The 17823-nt window shown below is 45.3% G+C and overlaps 1 protein-coding gene across 2 annotated transcripts in view; it reads right to left on the bottom strand.

The window, feature by feature from the left end:
* Nucleotides 1–17823, bottom strand: part of TYK2 (tyrosine kinase 2) — a 579821-nt gene that overhangs the window by 142085 nt on the left and 419913 nt on the right. For both annotated transcript variants that reach the window (XM_069231824.1, XM_069231825.1), the window contains exon 11: nt 16391–16488. In XM_069231824.1, coding sequence (XP_069087925.1) covers nt 16391–16488 — 98 coding nt within the window. The remainder of the gene's footprint in view (nt 1–16390; nt 16489–17823) is intronic.

The following is a 17823-nucleotide window of genomic DNA, read 5'->3' as shown; positions in this document are numbered from 1 at the left end:
GTTTCTATATCATGCATGATGATCATCAAGGTGTGGTTATTCTGGTGTGTGACGCAGCGCTTAAGAGTGTAATGGATGAAAGAGAGTGTGAGTGAAAAGCATATTTTTATGCCTGCAATGTGGAATATGTTGAAGTCCTCTGGTGCCGCAATCTGCAGCAGGTCTTTGGTCTTGGAAGACCTACTGGTTAGTAGAAGTGGTTAGATAAACAGGCTGGTATGGCCTGTTTCTGTGCCCTCCATTTGCCAGCAAGGCCTCACAAGTCATTTAGTACATTATTTGCCTGTGACATGGATGATCAGGTAGCAACATGTTTTTTTACATCGTTTCATGACTTGGATTGGATTAGAATGAGACTGTGAGGACCACCACAAAGAACAGGCTTAATGACATCGTTTTTGGTTAAAGCTAGGAGATATGGTATCTATTGTTATGTCTTAAAATAGGGGGCAATGGTAAGGTCCTCACTGTCATTAGGCAGGCTGTGAATCTTCACTTGTTGAGAGGCATCTGGTACTTTTAATATTGTTTGGAGAGACGTTATGGTTTGTAGGGCATAGTAATTATACTTCATCTGTATGGCTTGGACACCACAAGGTTATGAGAGTGCAACTTCCCAGCTTGGATCAAGTGTCTTCATCAGTCTCAGTGTGGTTTGCTGGTTGGACTGATCCACAGCACTGGGCCATGCTGATACTGATAGGAGAGAGTTACTGTTCCGAGTTCTAGTCCTGAATCAAAAGCTGAAGAAGTATCTTGGGGAAACAAGTGTTCATCGCTCTTCTGAGCTTCCAATATTTCTGGATATCTCAAATATTGAACGGCCACAAGTTTCAGAGTGTGGTGAATTATCAAGAAAGCAGAGTACCTTACAGAATTCATACTGTAAGGAAGTATAACAATCCACAGTGCTAGCCTGGTGTGCAGTGTTCTATCTGGTTTGTACCGCATAACATTTTATTTATATCTATAGTGGTCCTTTTTCTTGGGAGACTGTGGGCAATGCTCATCCAGCTATATGTAAGTCAGTGAGGGGTTTGTGGGACTGGCCCCACAAGTCCTCTCATATAAAGGTTGGGTCTTGTAGCCGCATTCTGGATTTGTTGAATTCAGGGTATAATGAAACAGGCAGTGCCAAGGTATCGGCTACTGGCATAGGGAATTTTATGATCACAAGAGTAAAGATACTTGTAGTTTTGTTGGCATCCAATGCCTGGGAGGATGTTTCATAATGTTTTAATTGTGCAGAATGCGCTCCTTTTGACTTCAGTGACATGTGATATTAGTGATAGATCCGAGTCCCAGGTTACTTTTAGGTTTCTCACTTCTTTTGACATTGTGTGTGTGGGGGAGAGTGGGGGAGGAATATAGGGGGTATGTTATGGCCATAGACTGCTGTCCGTGCTATTGTCCACAGGCCATGATCTTCGTCTATGCATTGTTCAGCATTAGGTAGTTTATCATCAACCATGATTCTAAGGCATGGAAGCAATCTTCAAATCTTAACTTTTGGAGGTCTTCTGAGCCATTCATTTTCCACATAGTTGTTACATGAAAGAGTGAACGATTTGAGCAGGTGTGGTAAGGTAGTTACAGTAGATGTTAAGTAGGAGAGGAGAAAAGACTGACCTCTGAAGGACACCACAATGTTGGAAGTGAGGTACGGAAATTAATGATGCTAGGTATGTCATTTTAGAGTGTTTAGCAAATATTCTGAGGCGGCGGAGTCTGAGAAGTAGTGTCTGGTGATGAAGTGTGTCAAATGCCATTGTACAGTAAGGTTCTATGAATATTAGGTTGTCCCAAAGGGATCCAAGGGATGACTCTATGCCTCTATCTAGTCGGAATTCCAATTATTGAACTGATTGCAAGTTATTTTCCTCAGCAAAATTGGAGAGTTGTGAAAAAACCTACTCAATTTACTTAAGAACAAACCATTAGATATTGGCCAGTAATATGCCAGATTGGAAAGGTCGAGCTTATTCTTTTTGAGGATGTATGGTAAAGGTTTTCGGCTTGAGTGGGAAGGATCCTAGTTCCAAATAATGGCTTAGTTCTAGTTCCTTACCCTTCACAGGCTGTGTGAAGGATATCTTTGAAAAATGTTGGGGGTGTGCTTGAGGGTAATCTTGATTATCTGCTAACACTATGTTGAAGAATTCTTTTTCCAAGAGGGCACTGAAGGTGGTGGGAGATGCGAGATAAGTGATGTCCATATCTATGGGGTTTTCTGCCATGGGTAGGAGGAGGAGCTTTTGCTGTTTTGCCCTTAAAGTCGCTTTCTAGGTTTTTCATTTTTGAAATCAATTTTATGGCACGTCTGTGTAAAAGGCTTGCAATTTTGGGTCTCTGTTTTTTTTTTTTTTGCACTCTGCATTGTGGAATTCTTCCAGAATCTCGTGGAGTTCCTTCAGGGGGAATTATGTACAATTACACATGAAGGTAGTTTTGTCTCTTTTATGGCAGCGCAGTACAAGTTTGACATTTCCGTTTCTTGATATACTCCACTTGTGCTGTTGGATGGCGAGTTGAGTTTGTATTTTTCTCATCTAGTCATTAAGCCATGTGCACCTTTTAAGCTTTTTTTGAACTTGTAGTCGTTAGTGGGATCTGGTTGCTCAATGCAGCGGCGATCCAGTTGTAGACAGTGGGTACGTCCTGAGGTGGCATAAGGATAAGTGTTAGGAGTGCCAACTCCTTGTTCCGATTGTCTTTATGTGCAGTTGTTGTTTATGGCTGCTGTAGCGTTGGAGTGTGTTGCTATAGGTCAGTATGTTGATGCTAAAGATTATGACATGGTGGTCGTTCTAGATGACTAGGAAGTTGTCATTCACTGAGATGTTTCCCGGTGGGGCAAATGTGAAGTCCAATGTAGCGTCAATGAGATGTATTGAAAGATTTAAAAATATTTTCAAAATAAGTAATGAAAATGTCACTTACCCGGTGTACATCTGTTCGTGGCATTAGTCACTGCAGATTCACATGTTGTGCATAGTCCGCCGTCTGGTGTTGGGTCGGAGTGTTACAAGTTGTTTTTGTTCGAAGAAGTCTTTTCGAGTCCCGAGACCGAGGGACTCCTCCTTTGTTCCATTGCGCATGGGCGTCGACTCCATGTTAGATTGTTTTCCCCGCAGAGGGTGAGGTAGGAGTTGTGTATGTTAGTAATAGTGCCCATGCAATGGAATGAATAAGTATGTACCAACTAAGGTTTAAGTAATATATTTACAAATGTACAAATGTTGAAGATAACTTCCAAACGGCTACAGGCTCCCGGGGAGGCGGGTGGGCACATGTGAATCTGCAGCGACTAATGCCACGAACAGATGTACACTGGGTAAGTGACATTTTCAGTTCGGTGGCATGTGTAGCTGCAGATACACATGTTGTGCATAGACTAGTAAGCAGTTATCTCCCCAAAAGCGGTGGCTCAGCCTGTAGGAGTGGAAGTAGTCTGAAATAAAGTTCTTAGTACGGCTTGACCTACTGTGGCTTGTTGTGCGGATAGCACGTCTACACAGTAGTGCTTAGTAAATGTGTGAGGCGTAGACCATGTGGCTGCCTTACATATCTCGTTCATTGGAATGTTTCCTAGGAAGGCAATGGTAGCGCCTTTCTTTCTGGTTGAATGAGCCCTTGATGTAATGGGCAGTTCTCTCTTTGCTTTAAGGTAGCAGGTTTGGATGCACTTAACTATCAATCTGGCTATACCCTGTTTTGATATTGGGTTTCCTGTATGAGGTTTTTGAAATGCAATAAACAGTTGTTTTGTTTTCCTAATTTCTTTTGTTCTGTCAATGTAGTACATTAGTGCTCTTCTGATGTCTAATGTATGTAGTGCCCTTTCAGCTACTGAGTCTGGCTGTGGGAAGAACACTGGTAGTTCTACCGTTTGATTTAAGTGGAACGGCGAAATAACTTTTGGTAAAAATTTTGGATTGGTTCTTAGGACTACTTTATTTTTGTGTATTTGAATAAAAGGTTCTTGTATAGTAAACGCCTGAATTTCACTTACTCTTCTTAGAGATGTGATGGCAATGAGAAATGCAACCTTCCACGTTAAGAATTGCATTTCGCATGAGTGCATGGGTTCAAAAGGTGGGCCCATGAGTCTTGTTAAGACGATGTTGAGGTTCCATGAAGGAACAGGTGGTGTTCTTGGTGGTATAATTCTTTTTAGGCCTTCCATAAACGCTTTAATGACAGGTATCCTAAATAGTGAAGTTGAATGGGTAAATCTGCAGGTATGCAGATATTGCTGCGAGGTGTATCTTTATGGAAGAGAAGGCTAGATTTGATTTCTGTAAATGTAGTAAGTATCCCACTACACCCTTTGGAGATGCATGTAATGGTTGAACTTGATTATTATGGCAGTAGCAAACAAATCTTTTCCATTTGCTAGCATAGCAGTGTCTAGTGGATGGTCTTCTAGCTTGTTTTATGACTTCCATACATTCTTGGGTGAGGTTTAAATGTCCGAATTCTAGGATCTCAGGAGCCAGATTGCTAGATTCAGCGATGCTGGGTTTGGATGCCTGATCTGTTGTTTCTGTTGTGTTAACAGATCTGGTCTGTTGGGCAACCTGACATGGGGTACTACTGACAGGTCTAGTAGTGTAGTGTACCAAGGTTGTCTTGCCCATGTTGGTGCTATTAGTATGAGTTTGAGTTTGTTTTGACTCAATTTGTTTACTAGATATGGAAGGAGAGGGAGAGGGGGAAAAGCGTACGCAAATATCCCTGACCAGTTCATCCATAGAGCATTGCCTTGAGACTGCCTGTGTGGGTACCTGGATGCGAAGTTTTGGCATTTTGCGTTCTCCTTTGTTGCAAATAGGTCTATTTGAGGTGTCCCCCAAATTTTGAAGTAAGTGCTTAGAATTTGGGGGTGAATCTCCCATTCGTGGACCTGTTGGTGATCTCGAGAGAGATTGTCTGCTAGTTGATTTTGGATCCCTGGAATAAATTGTGCTATTAGGCGAATGTGGTTGTGAATTGCCCATTGCCATATCTTTTGTGCCAGGAGGCACAGCTGTGTCGAGTGTGTTCCCCCCTGTTTGTTTAGATAATACATTGTTGTCATGTTGTCTGTTTTGACAAGAATGTATTTGTGGGTTATGATGGGTTGAAATGCTTTCAACGCTAGGAATACTGCTAACAATTCGAGGTGATTTATATGCAGTTTTGTTTGATGTACGTCCCATTGTCCTTGGATGCTGTGTTGATTGAGGTGTGCTCCCCACCCTGTCATGGAAGCATCGGTTGTTATCACGTATTGTGGCACTGGGTCTTGGAAAGGCCGCCCTTTGTTTAAATTTATACTGTTCCACCATAGAAGCGAGATGTATGTTTGGCGGTCTATCAACACCAGATCTAGAAGGTGACCCTGTGCATGTGACCACTGTGATGCTAGGCACTGTTGTAAGGGCCTCATGTGCAGTCTTGCGTTTGGGACAATGGCTATGCATGAGGACATCATGCCTAGGAGTTTTAATACAGTCTTTGCCTGTATCTTTTGTGTTGGATACATGGCTTGTATAACCTTGTGAAAATTTTGAACCCTTTGTGGACTTGGAGTGGCTATTCCCTTTGTTGTGTTGATTGTCGCTCCTAAGTATTGCTGTGTTTTGCACGGCAGAATGTGAGATTTTGTGTAGTTGATGGAGAAACCGAGTTTGTAGAGGGTTTGTATGACATAATCTGTGTGTTGTGAACACTTTGTTAGGGAGTTGGTCTTGATTAGCCAATCGTCTAGGTACGGGAATACGTGTATTTGCTGCCTTCTGATGTGTGCAGCTACTACTGCTAGGCATTTTGTGAATACTCTTGGTGCGGTTGTTATACCGAACGGCAACACTTTGAATTGGTAATGTATTCCCTTGAATACGAACCTTAGGTATTTCCTGTGCGAGGGATGTATCGGTATGTGGAAATACGCGTCCTTTAGATCTAAGGTTGTCATGTAGTCTTGTTGCTTTAGCAGTGGTAACACGTCTTGTAGCGTGACCATGTGAAAGTGTTCTGATTTGATGTAGGTGTTTAGTGTTCTGAGATCTAGGATTGGTCTCAGTGTTTTGTCCTTTTTTGGTATTAGAAAGTACAGTGAGTAAACTCCTGTGTTTACTTGTGTACATGGTACCAATTCTATTGCGTCCTTTTGTAGTAATGCTTGAACTTCTAGTTCTAGAAGGTCTAAATGTTGTTTTGACATATTCTGTGTTTTTGGTGGGACATTTGGAGGGAGTTGGGGAAATTCTATGCAATAACCATGTCGGATAATTGCTAAGACCCAAGTGTCTGTTGTTATCTCCTCCCAGGATTTGTAAAACTGACTTAGTCTTCCCCCCACTGGTGTTGTGTGAAGGGGTTGAGTGACTTGTGAGTCACTGTTTGGTTGTAGGGGTTTTTGGACTTTGAAATTTTCCCCGGTTTCTAGGGAATTGTCCTCCTCTGTACTGGCCCCGAAAGCCTCCCCTTTGGTACTGTCCCTGGTAGGTAGACGGTGTTGATTGTGAGGTGCTGGCTTGTGTGGCTTGACCCCGAAACCCCCCTCTGAAAGTTGTTTTGCGGAAGGTGCCGAAAGTGCCTCTGCCCTGCGGGGAATAGAGTGCGCCCATGGCCTTGGCTGTGTCAGTGTCCTTTTTCAATTTCTCAATTGCCGTGTCCACTTCGGGTCCAAACAATTGCTGTTCATTGAACGGCATTTTGAGCACCGCTTGCTGTATTTCCGGTTTAAAGCCAGATGTGCGCAACCATGCGTGCCTTCTTATGGTTACTGCGGTATTTATTGTTCTTGCAGCTGTGTCCGCTGCGTCCATAGAGGAGCGTATTTGGTTATTGGAGATGTTTTGTCCCTCCTCAACCACTTGTTTTGCCCGTTTTTGAAATTCTTTGGGCAGATGCTCGATGAGATGCTGCATCTCGTCCCAATGGGCTCTATCATATCGCGCTAGGAGCGCCTGAGAGTTCGCGATGCGCCACTGGTTTGCAGCTTGTACTGCGACCCTTTTCCCAGCTCCGTCGAACTTGCGGCTCTCTTTATCCGGAGGTGGTGCCTCGCCTGATGTGTGCGAGTTGGCTCTCTTGCGAGCTGCCCCTACCACAACTGAATCTGGTGGCAGTTGTGAGGTGATAAAAGCAGGGTCCGTGGGCGGTGCTTTATATTTTTTCTCCACCCTTGGAGTTATCGCTCTACTCTTGACCGGTTCTTTGAAGATCTGCTTTGCGTGCCTTAGCATTCCTGGAAGCATAGGCAGGCTTTGGTAGGTGCTATGGGTGGAGGAGAGGGTGTTGAAAAGGAAGTCATCCTCAACAGGTTCTGCGTGTAACGACACGTTATGGAACTCTGCTGCCCTAGCTACCACCTGTGCATACGCTGTGCTGTCCTCAGGTGGCGAGGGCTTGGTAGGGTACGACTCAGGACTATTGTCTGATACTGGGGCGTCGTATAGGTCCCAAGCGTCTTGGTCATCTTGGCTCATGGTGGTATGAGCCGGTGAATGTGACGGAGTCTGTGCCGGTGATGTGTGAGTTACAGGTGGAGGAGAGGGTGGCGGAGTTACCTTCTTCACCATTTTTTGTGGTGTTTGTTCTTGAGTTTGGAACTAGAGTCTCCTTTTTCTCCTGATTGGGGGAAGAGTGCTGATTTTCCCTGTCCCACTTTGTATGAAGATCCGCTTTTGTGTGTGGTCTACATCAGTGGTCTGTAACTCTTCTTCAAATCTGTGTTTGCGCATTTGAGAGGACAGTGATTGTTCCTCTGTATATGAGCTGGCAGTTGGTTCGGTTGCTGGTCGTTTTGGCACCGAAACTGTGTCTCTGCTTGTTTTCGGCTCCGAGGCGAATTTTTTCTTTTTCGGCGTCGAGCTTTAACGGCGTCGATCTTCCTTAGTGCCGCTGTCTCTGAGCCGAGCAGCTTCGGTTCCGCTGTCTCGGCGTCGATCTTTTTCAGCAGCACTTTCTCGGTCCCGAGATTGCTGCGTGCCTGTGTCTCGACCCGAGTCGGACGATCTCGGCACCAGTTCGGCCTTTTTCGGTGCCGATGGACGGTCACCTACTTTATGGGTTGAGCCATGGCCTGTTGGCAGTGGCGTCCCCTGGGCCTTGTCTGTTTTCTTGTGTGGTGCTTGCTTCGACGTCTTACTCACGGTTTCTTCGACGTCGAATTCCTCCGAGTTCGATTCATGGATGGAGAAGGCTTCCTCTTCTTCTCCTTGTCCCTCTAACTCTCGGTGTCCTGTCGGCGTGGACGCCATCTGCAATCTTCTGGCTCGCCGGTCACGGAGCGTTTTTCGGGACCGAAACGCACGACAGGCCTCACACGTTTCTTCCTTGTGCTCGGGCGACAGGCACAAGTTACAGACCAAATGTTGGTCTGTATATGTATATTTATTGTGGCATTTAGGACAGAATCGGAACGGGGTCCGTTCCATCAGTGTCGATGTTACACGCGGTCGGGCCGACCAGGCCCCGACGGGGGATCGAAATTACCCCGAAGGGCTACTGGAGCTCTTCACGATTCGGTGTCGATTCTATTCTTACCCGATCCCGAGCGAAACAATACCGACGTAGTTTTCCGAAGTTAAGACTATCTTTCCGTCCCGAAACCCGGAGCGAAAAGGAACACGTCCGAACCCGATGGCGGAAAAAAACAATCTAACATGGAGTCGACGCCCATGCGCAATGGAACAAAGGAGGAGGAGTCCCTCGGTCTCGGGACTCGAAAAGACTTCTTCGAACAAAAACAACTTGTAACACTCCGACCCAACACCAGACGGCGGACTATGCACAACATGTGTATCTGCAGCTACACATGCCACCGAACACAAATATTTTATTGACATTAATACATTTTATTCAGGGTATGAAATACATGAGAAGGTTTACAAGTAAGTAGAAAAATATACTTCAATAAAGGGGTTTTAAAGTTTCATTTTGTAACATACTCACTAAAATGTTGTAGTAAACCACACTGAAATCTATGTAGAATAATGCTAATTTTTAAAAATTTCATTTCAGTTTGGCCATCATTTCCTCCGCAATGTTTCCTTTATGTAGCACATTTCTTCCATTTATTTTGCAGGTGAAGCAGTCACAGGCTCAGAAGGTAAGGACTTTGGAGGGCGTGCTGCAGCCAAGGGCTTAGCTATTTAAGGTTAGGATAGGTTAGTTAGTTTAGAGGGCTGGGCTTGGCTGCTAGTTAGAAAAAAAAGGTAGAATATGCGCTGGGAGTTGGTCTTTTTTTTTTTTTTTTTAGAACACTATCATTTTCAAATAATATACAACAATGCAAGCAAGGCATGGAATGAAGCCCGATTGAGTGAGAGGTATGATTTGATCTAGGAGACGAGAGAGGCGGATAGCTATCATTTTGGCCAATACCTTAATAATAATAAAGTTGAGGAGAGAAGGGTGTCTGTAGGACTCACAGTAAAGCCGGTCTTTACCAGGTTTGGGCAGAAGGGTTATAACCGCCTCACACAACGTTGCAGGAAGAACTCCTGTAACCAGAGCCTCTGCATACATAGATACGAGGTACGGTGCTAATATTTTCTTTCATGGCATGCAAGATATTCTGGTGAACCCATCTAGGCCTGGAGCACGTGCCCTCTCTAAAGCATCTACTAACCGTATGACCTCCTCAATGGTAAATGGCCCGCTAAGGAATTGCTGTTGGGCTGTAGTCACCATCCCTATTTCCACAAAGTATTGGTGCAGGACTGTGGGAGATGGAGTTGAATGGGGCGCATACAGGTGAGAGTAGTATGTAAAGAATTTGGACAGGACCTCTGTCGTACCAACGGCGTGACTGCCATCTGCCCTCCCAAGTTCCAGTATGTATGCAGCTGAGTAGGGTGTATGGAGGAGCCTGGCTAGCATACGCCCTGGTCATTCCCCCTTCCCAAATTTACGTGCCCTCACGTATTTGCCAATGTAATTTGCCACTCTTTCCACTAGGTCGTTGTATTAGTCTAATAGTGTTTTATGCTGGGGCAAGTGACATTCGGCATCGTGCTCTATAGTTTTATGGTTGAGTCCCAACAGTTGCATCCATACTCGAGCAAGGCTACAGTGGATGTTGAATAGCATCCCTGAGTGCTTAGCTATGCAGACGCCCCTGACGCACGCCTTGAACGCATCCCACAAGGTCGCTTGAGTGGCTACAGAGCCCTCTTAGTTGGAAATACTCTATAATTGCCTTCTTCAATTCAGTGCGAAACAGCGTATTGTGTAAAGGCATATCAGGGAACCGCCAGGTCTTCACGGTACCCCAGGGCATGGGGACAGTCAATGTCATCTGCACTGGTGAATGATCCGATAATGTGAGAGGGAGATGCTTGATAGTAGTGACCCACTGCTACTGGTTAACAGCCAGTAGTTAATGCACATCTAGGTGCCATGGGGCGCCGAGTGAGAGGCGTAGGCCCATGTATCAGTGTTATGGAGATGCCAGGGTTTGTGTAGTGTATACGCTTCACAGAGAGCTCTTAAAGCCCGGAGGGAACGGGGTTTAGAGGCCGGTGCGTTATAGGTTGTATCCCTAGTGGGATCCAGCGCCATGATAAGATAGCCGCCCAAAATAACACGGACATCCTCAAAGTAATCAATGTGGGAGTGTAGATCGTGAAAAAAAAAACTCAGGAGCGACAACATTTGGAATGTAAACATTTACCATTAGTATCTTAAGACCTGAAAGCACTCCTGCCACCAGCACGTATCTGTCCCCCCACCCCCATCTGAGTAGGATGATAGGAAGTGGAATGGAAGGCTCTTGTGCACTAAAACACACACCCCTGGAGAATATGTGCTATAGCTGGAAAAGTAGTGTTGTGGGTCACAGGTGGATGTGAAAAAAGGGTGTGGTGCCAGCGAGAAGGCGGGTTTCCTACATGAAAGCCACCTTTATGTTGTGTTGGCTTAGGTATTGTAGTACCTGCTTGCCCTTGTAAGGATTGAGGCCGTGTATGTTCCATGACATGTGTAGGAAGTTGGCTCTGTATGTACTATTTCAAAGTAAGAAATAGCATGCACAGAGTCCAAGGGTTCCCCTTAGAGGTAAGATGGTGGCAAAAAGAGATAATTCTAATGCTTTATTTTGTGGTAGTGTGGTCGAGCAGTAGGCTTATCAGAGGGTAGTGTTAAGCATCTGTTGTACACACACAGGCAATAAATGAGGAGCACGCACTCAAAGACAATTCCAGGACAATTGGTTTTTGTATAGAAAAATATATTTTCTTAGTTTATTTTAAGAACCACAGGTTCAAGATTTACAAGTAATACTTCAAATGAAAGGTATTTCACTTAGGTAACTTAGTAACTTTGAATCAGCAAAATAGCATGTACAGTTTTCACAAAAATGACAATAAGCTATTTTAAAACTAGACAGTGCAATTTTCAACAGTTCCTGGGGGAGGTAAGTGTTTGTTAGTTTTGCAGGTAAGTAAACCACCTACAGGATTCAAAGTTGGGTCCAAGGTAGCCCACCGTTGGGGGTTCAGGGCAACCCCAAAGTTACCACACCAGCAGCTCAGGGCCGGTCAGGTGCAGAGGTCAAAGTGGTGCCCAAAACGCATAGGCTTCAATGGAGAAGGGGGTGCCCTGGTTCCAGTCTGCCAGCAGGTAGGTACCGCGTCTTCGGAGGGCAGACCAGGGGGATTTTGTAGGGCACCGGGGGGGACACAAGTTAGCACAAAAAGTACACCCTCAGCGGCACGGGGACGGCCAGGTGCAGAGTGCAAACAGGCGTTGGGTTTGCAATGGAGTTCAATGGGAGACCCAGGGGTCTCTTCAGTGAAGCAGGCAGGCAAGGGGGGGCTCCTCGGGGTAGCCACCACCTGGGCAAGGGAGAGGGCCACCTGGGGGTCGCTTCTGCACTGGAGGTCGGATCCTTCAGGTCCTGGGGGCTGCGTGTGCAGTGTCTTTACCAGGCGTCGGGTTCTTAGAAGCAGGCAGTCGCGGTCAGGGGGAGCCTCTGGATTCACTCTGCAGGCGTCGCTGGGGGGGATCAGGGGGGTCAACTCTGGCTACTCACAGGGTCGCAGTCGCCGGGGAGTCCTCCCTGTAGTGTTGTTTCTCCGCAGGTCGAGCCGTGGGCGTCGGGTGCAGAGTGCAAAGCCTCACGCTTCTGGCGGGAAACATGGAGTCCTTTTAAAGTTGTTTCTTTGTTGCAAAGTTGTTTCTTCTTTGGAGCAGAGCCACTGTCCTTGAGAGTTCTTGGTCCTTTTAGATGCAGGGTAGTCCTCTGAGGCTTCAGAGGTCGCTGGACCCTGGGGAACGCGTCGCTGTTGCAGTTTTTCTTGAAGTCGGGAGACAGGCCGGTAGGGCTGGGGCCAAAGCAGTTGGGGTCTCCGTCTTCTCTGCAGGGCTTTCAGATCAGCAGTCCTTCTTCGTCTTAGGTTGCCGGAATCTATCTTGCTAGGTTCTTGGGACCCCTAAATACTCAATTTAGGGGTTTGTTTAGGTCTGGGGGGTTAGTAACCAATGGCTACTAGCCCTGAGGGTACCTACACCCTCTTTGTGCCTCCTCCCTGACGGGAGGGGGGCACATCCCTAATCCTACTGGAAGAATCCTCCATCTGCAAGATGGAGGATTTCTAAAAGTCAGAGTCACCTCAGCTCAGGACACCTTAGGGTTGTCCTGACTGGCTAGTGACTCCTCCTTGTTTTTCTCATTATCTCCTCCGGCCTTGCCGCCAAACGTGGGGCCGTGGCCGGAGGGGGCGGGCATCTCCACTAGCTGGAGTGCCCTGGGGCGCTGTAACAAAGGGGGTGAGCCTTTGAGGCTCACCGTCCAGGTTACAGTTCCTGCAGGGGGAGGTGAGAAGCACCTCCACCCAGTACAGGCTTTGTTACTAGCCACAGAGTGACAAAGGCACTCTCCCCATGTGGCCAGCAACATGTCTGGAGTGTGGCAGGCTGGCAAAACTAGTCAGCCCACACTGGAAGTCAGGTATGTTTTCAGTGTGCATTTATTGTGCTGAGAAGTTTGATACCAAACTTCCCAGTTTTCAGTGTAGCCATTATGGTGCTGTGGAGTTCGTGTATGACAGACTCCCAGACCATATACTCTTGTGGCTACCCTGCACTTACAATGTCTAAGGTTTTGCTTAGACACTGTAGGGGCATAGTGCTCACGCACCTATGCCCTCACCTATGGTATAGTGCACCCTGCCTTAGGGCTGTAAGGCCTGCTAGAGGGGTGACTTATCTATTCCATAGGCAGTGTGAGGTTGGCATAGCACCCTGAGGGGAGTGCCATGTCGACTTAGTCATTTTCTCCCCACCAGCACACACAAGCTGGCAAGCAGTGTGTCTGTGCTGAGTGAGGGGTCCCCAGGGTGGCATAAGACATGCTGCAGCCCTTAGAGACCTTCCCTGGCATCAGGGCCCTTGGTACCAGGGGTACCAGTTACAAGGGACTTACCTGGATGCCAGGGTGTGCCAATTGTGTAAACAAAGGTACAGTTTTAGGGAAAGAACACTGGTGCTGGGGCCTGGTTAGCAGGCCTCAGCACACTTTCAAATCATAACTTGGCATCAGCAGCGGCAAAAAGTCAGGGGGTAACCATGCCAAGGAGGCATTTCCTTACAACAAGGGATCTTAGCATCTGTCTCCCGATTTGTGTGTTATCTGTCATGTGTGTTGGGTGTGTTGTCACTGCAGGATGAAAAGGTATGGAAAGAGCCAGCATTGCATTAACATAGAAACAAATAAATATGCAACACAATCAAAAGTAAACTCCCCACCCACACCCAGAATTAAACTACCAGGTGAATCCCATACAGTCCATTTTTGGTATCAGTCCCAACTCAGTAGTATATAACTTGGTATCAACCATGCAGGCGAACCAACGCTAGGGGGAGGTGCTCCCAGATAGCAAACTTGGATTATTAGACATTGGATAGAGAATAGGAGGTGGGTAAAAGTTAGAAACATTAGTAAGGGGTCAAGATTAGCGTGCATTGGTAGTATCATATGTACATAGTGTAATTACACCTGAACACTACTGATTTCGTAGTGTACACTTGACTTCTGAGAATTTCCTACTGACGTCCTGATCAGCAGATGTAAAATCAGGGAATTCAATGGGACCTTTTCCCTGGCCAGTCGAAGGGCAGTATTGAGATCCCTGTAATTTAGCAGCCGCGCAACGATGAGATGGGCTGGCGCTGCAAGGGCAGTTCGTGGTCCCACAGCACAGTGCGCTCTTTGCACTACATACGTTGAAGTGAAGTTTTGTTGGCCTAACAGCTCTGCAAGTAGCCCCTCCACGAACAGGTCCATTTGGCCGGTGCTCATGAACTCTGCGATTTTGGAAATGTGCAGGTTGTATCGGCGACCTCTGGCCCCCAAAGTCCTCGTTCTTTATAGCTACTGTTTTTAATCTGTCCTCAACTTTCTCCAGTCGCTTCAGAAGCTTCGCTGTTCTGTCTTCTAGTGTAGATGCGTCCCTACGCACCCTCCAAGCAGGTCTGCTGTTTCTGTTCCCGGGCAGTCAAAAAGTAAAATCTAGTGTCAATGGTGCGAAACCCCGCTCACAACTCCACCACTAGGTCTTCAGCGCCCACTGATTGCACCCGCAGGGGGCCCCCGGCAGCACCGTCATTGTGCATAGGGGGTGCAGCGGTCATATCAGTTGGCACGTGCTTCTAAAAAAAGGTAGCCTACACTGTTTAGAGTGACCGTGCACCATGGCGCTGGCAAAGTGAGTAGCGCGGATTACCCCGCGCTGGCCACTGCGCAGAGGGCACCTCACTGACCCGAGGCGCACTGCCCCCAAGCAGGGACATATACTGCACCACAATAGGTAATTGTAGCTAGTCCAGAATGCGAGCGTTCCACCATGGTGCAAGCAGAAAGTATGCAATGTATTCGTAAGGCAATTTTTATAATATAAAAATTACAAAGTGGGTGATGTAGTGGTAAGCCACAATGATTGTTTAAATATGCCATATAGGTAGCTAATGCAGTGTAGTCCATTTTACTGTAGGATGATGCAGTTGGAGATATATTGTAACAAAGCACAGGCGATGACTGACAGTGGACAGCTCTACAACAAAACTCCTCTGGAAGGATTACAGCCACTATTGTAAGGTCAGGTCCAACAGGATAGTGAATATCCTACTTAAAGAGCAGCCTGGTAACAGTGTAGACCAATTACTCTTTAAGTGACCTTATGAGCTCCATGACCTGGGCAACAGGCTTATATTTAAGGCTTAGCTGGGAAATTTGCTCAAAACATCCGAAAGTTCAATTAGATTAATGAGCAATAAGTTGCTTCATTATTGTTCAGGAAATTGTCTGGCCTGTTTGTCCTGAACTACTGCCTTGGGGTTTGGTACAATCAGGCCTGTTTTACATATCTCTGATCTTGCACATATAGTGTTTTAGTCTTGTTTTTAAACTATTTTAATTTGTATATTGTGTTTTTAATTCTGTTTATGCAAAAGGCAACTATGTCTTGTGCTATAGGCAGAAAACACCTCAATAACTAAATATCAGAAAGAATTAAGCCATAAATTTAAAGGAGAGATGAACAAAAGCGACAACCTTTCTGAAATACTCCCTCAATCCAGTAAAGTGTTGGAGCAGGGCTGGGGATCTCTGATGGCATACTTATCATTCAAGATACACATACAACTGCAGCAGTAAATCAGCTAGATGCAATATGATTTAGCCCAGGTAAAACTAAACCAGTTTGATGATCCATGTACAACAGCAGAATTGGCAGTCAGGAAGCAGAAGTGAAAGACTGATTACTAAGTTCCCTACTAACAAGATCAAGAGTGGCAAGTACTACAAACATAATATGGTCAGGATAAAGTTCTGATTTTACAGACTAGAGGGAAAACATAGTATTCTGTAGAGTAAAAGGTGGATGTTAGTAACAAAGACTGAGGAATTAGAATGGTTAACAGGAGCCACCGCAGAGGATGGGATATCAGTGCCTGAAGACAAAAATGAGTTCTAAACAGGACTAATCTTTTTGATAAATTCATCAAGAGAATAGCAGAGTGTGGCAGGAATAACTAGTGACGTGTGATAAGTGTGTTGCAGAAGACATTTACCCACATTAGGCACCACTGTAATAGAGTTCCAGACCACATTATTGGTGGCAGCAACATTTACATAACACACTTACAATCTTGTGGTTTATGTTCACTATGAGATGGCAAAAGCATCTTGCTTCCCAGTTGACATACTATGTGATTGGGAGATTGCTCAGGTCTCTTCATGGTTTACATACCTCCCTTTTGCCCACCTTTAAAGTCAGTGACACCTCCCAATATTTGGAATCACGCCCATAAAGTGAACAAAACATGAAGGAAACACTCTCAGATCACATTTTCAGGTGCACAACCAAGTCGGCAACAAAGGAAGACTAACACTGACCTGCGTGATCTCATTCTTGCGGATCTGATGGAAGCTCAGCTGGCTCAGGTTCACTGAACTGTCCTTGGGTTTTCTTGTGATAATCAGGTTCGACATTTCTGAAAATAAAAATAAACATTGGAAATTGATGACTATGGGACAAGTAACAGCAGTAATATTCACTCAATGACTTTCTGGAAGTCCTGTTGCGAATGCAGTTAAAAGCAGTTTGGGAAAGTGCCCTGCCAGCAGGCACAACAGAAAGATACATAGTTTGGGCCCATGATTCACAGATCTAATACAAAGAATTATATGTGTTCATTTTCTATCTATCCTTTAAAAAAAACTAAAAACTACAACTGGCCACTTATAAATCAATAGGTACAAAAAGGGGTTTTGAGAGTAGGTGTTATTATCAAACTTAAACACATGTTATGAAACTCATAAGGTGAAAGGCAGAGTTGGCCCTACTAGGATTTAAACCAGTGTTTTGCAAGTTACAGATGTGTGCCTGCAGATGGCTCTTAACTGGCTTAACTATCTTACCAGCAAAGTGACTGTCCTGCTACCGCCATACTTCATAGAAAAGTTGCAAAGTAATTAAACAACAGACAACAGGCATATTTGGCTTTGGGGCACATCCTCCCCGTTGTTCGCTGCAGGCATCCTTCAGATATGAAAATACAGAAATGCAAAATGAGCACCAGAAGCACACTTGATACCCTTATATTGATAAAGTGAACTGTTAGCATATACGCTTATCAAATTATTTTAGCTCATGCATTAATCTTCAACTTCTTCAGGATATAGTTAATGATATTGTCAATGAACTAACTGCAAAGGCACCATAGGTGTGCGGAGAGAAGGGAACCTGGGTTTCAAGCTCTGTCAACAGACGCCAATGAAGTATGACGGTCTCTCTAGTTCACAGCTGTCTTTTTATTTTTTAATCTGTTTTATTAATTTCAACATATAGTGCCGGTCACAATTACATAACTGGGTAATATACACCACATTTCAGTAATAAGAAAAAATAAAATACGATAAGGTCCCTGAGACAAGCATTAGGTCAATCATTTGGCTCCAAGCAACACAGACATGGAATAACATCCCTTTTCATTACGATGTCTTACAGAATCATTTCCATTGCAGTGCATGCATTATGCACCCTCCACCTTCCCCCCCATTATTCCCGGCAACATGATGTAGTTCCAGTATTAAGCACAGCAACCTACCTGTGTGCAACCCTGCCCCTTCATTCTAGACCCGGAACGGTCAAGTAAATTACTGTTTCTTACGGCATTCCCCATGAGCATACTGTTGGGCGATAATCTAGCCATTGTGGCATTCCACTGCCGATATTACTCCAATAGAAATGTATATCTTTTGGGAGGCTATTTGTCATCAATTCGATCCAGTGAGTATATAAAAGGCTAATACATACGTGAGTCTTC

The sequence above is a fragment of the Pleurodeles waltl genome, chromosome 4_2, assembly GCF_031143425.1.
Source record: "Pleurodeles waltl isolate 20211129_DDA chromosome 4_2, aPleWal1.hap1.20221129, whole genome shotgun sequence".
Taxonomy (NCBI): domain Eukaryota; kingdom Metazoa; phylum Chordata; class Amphibia; order Caudata; family Salamandridae; genus Pleurodeles; species Pleurodeles waltl.
The sequence above is the reverse complement of the archived record's forward strand: the minus strand, read 5'-3'. Positions and strand labels throughout refer to the sequence as shown.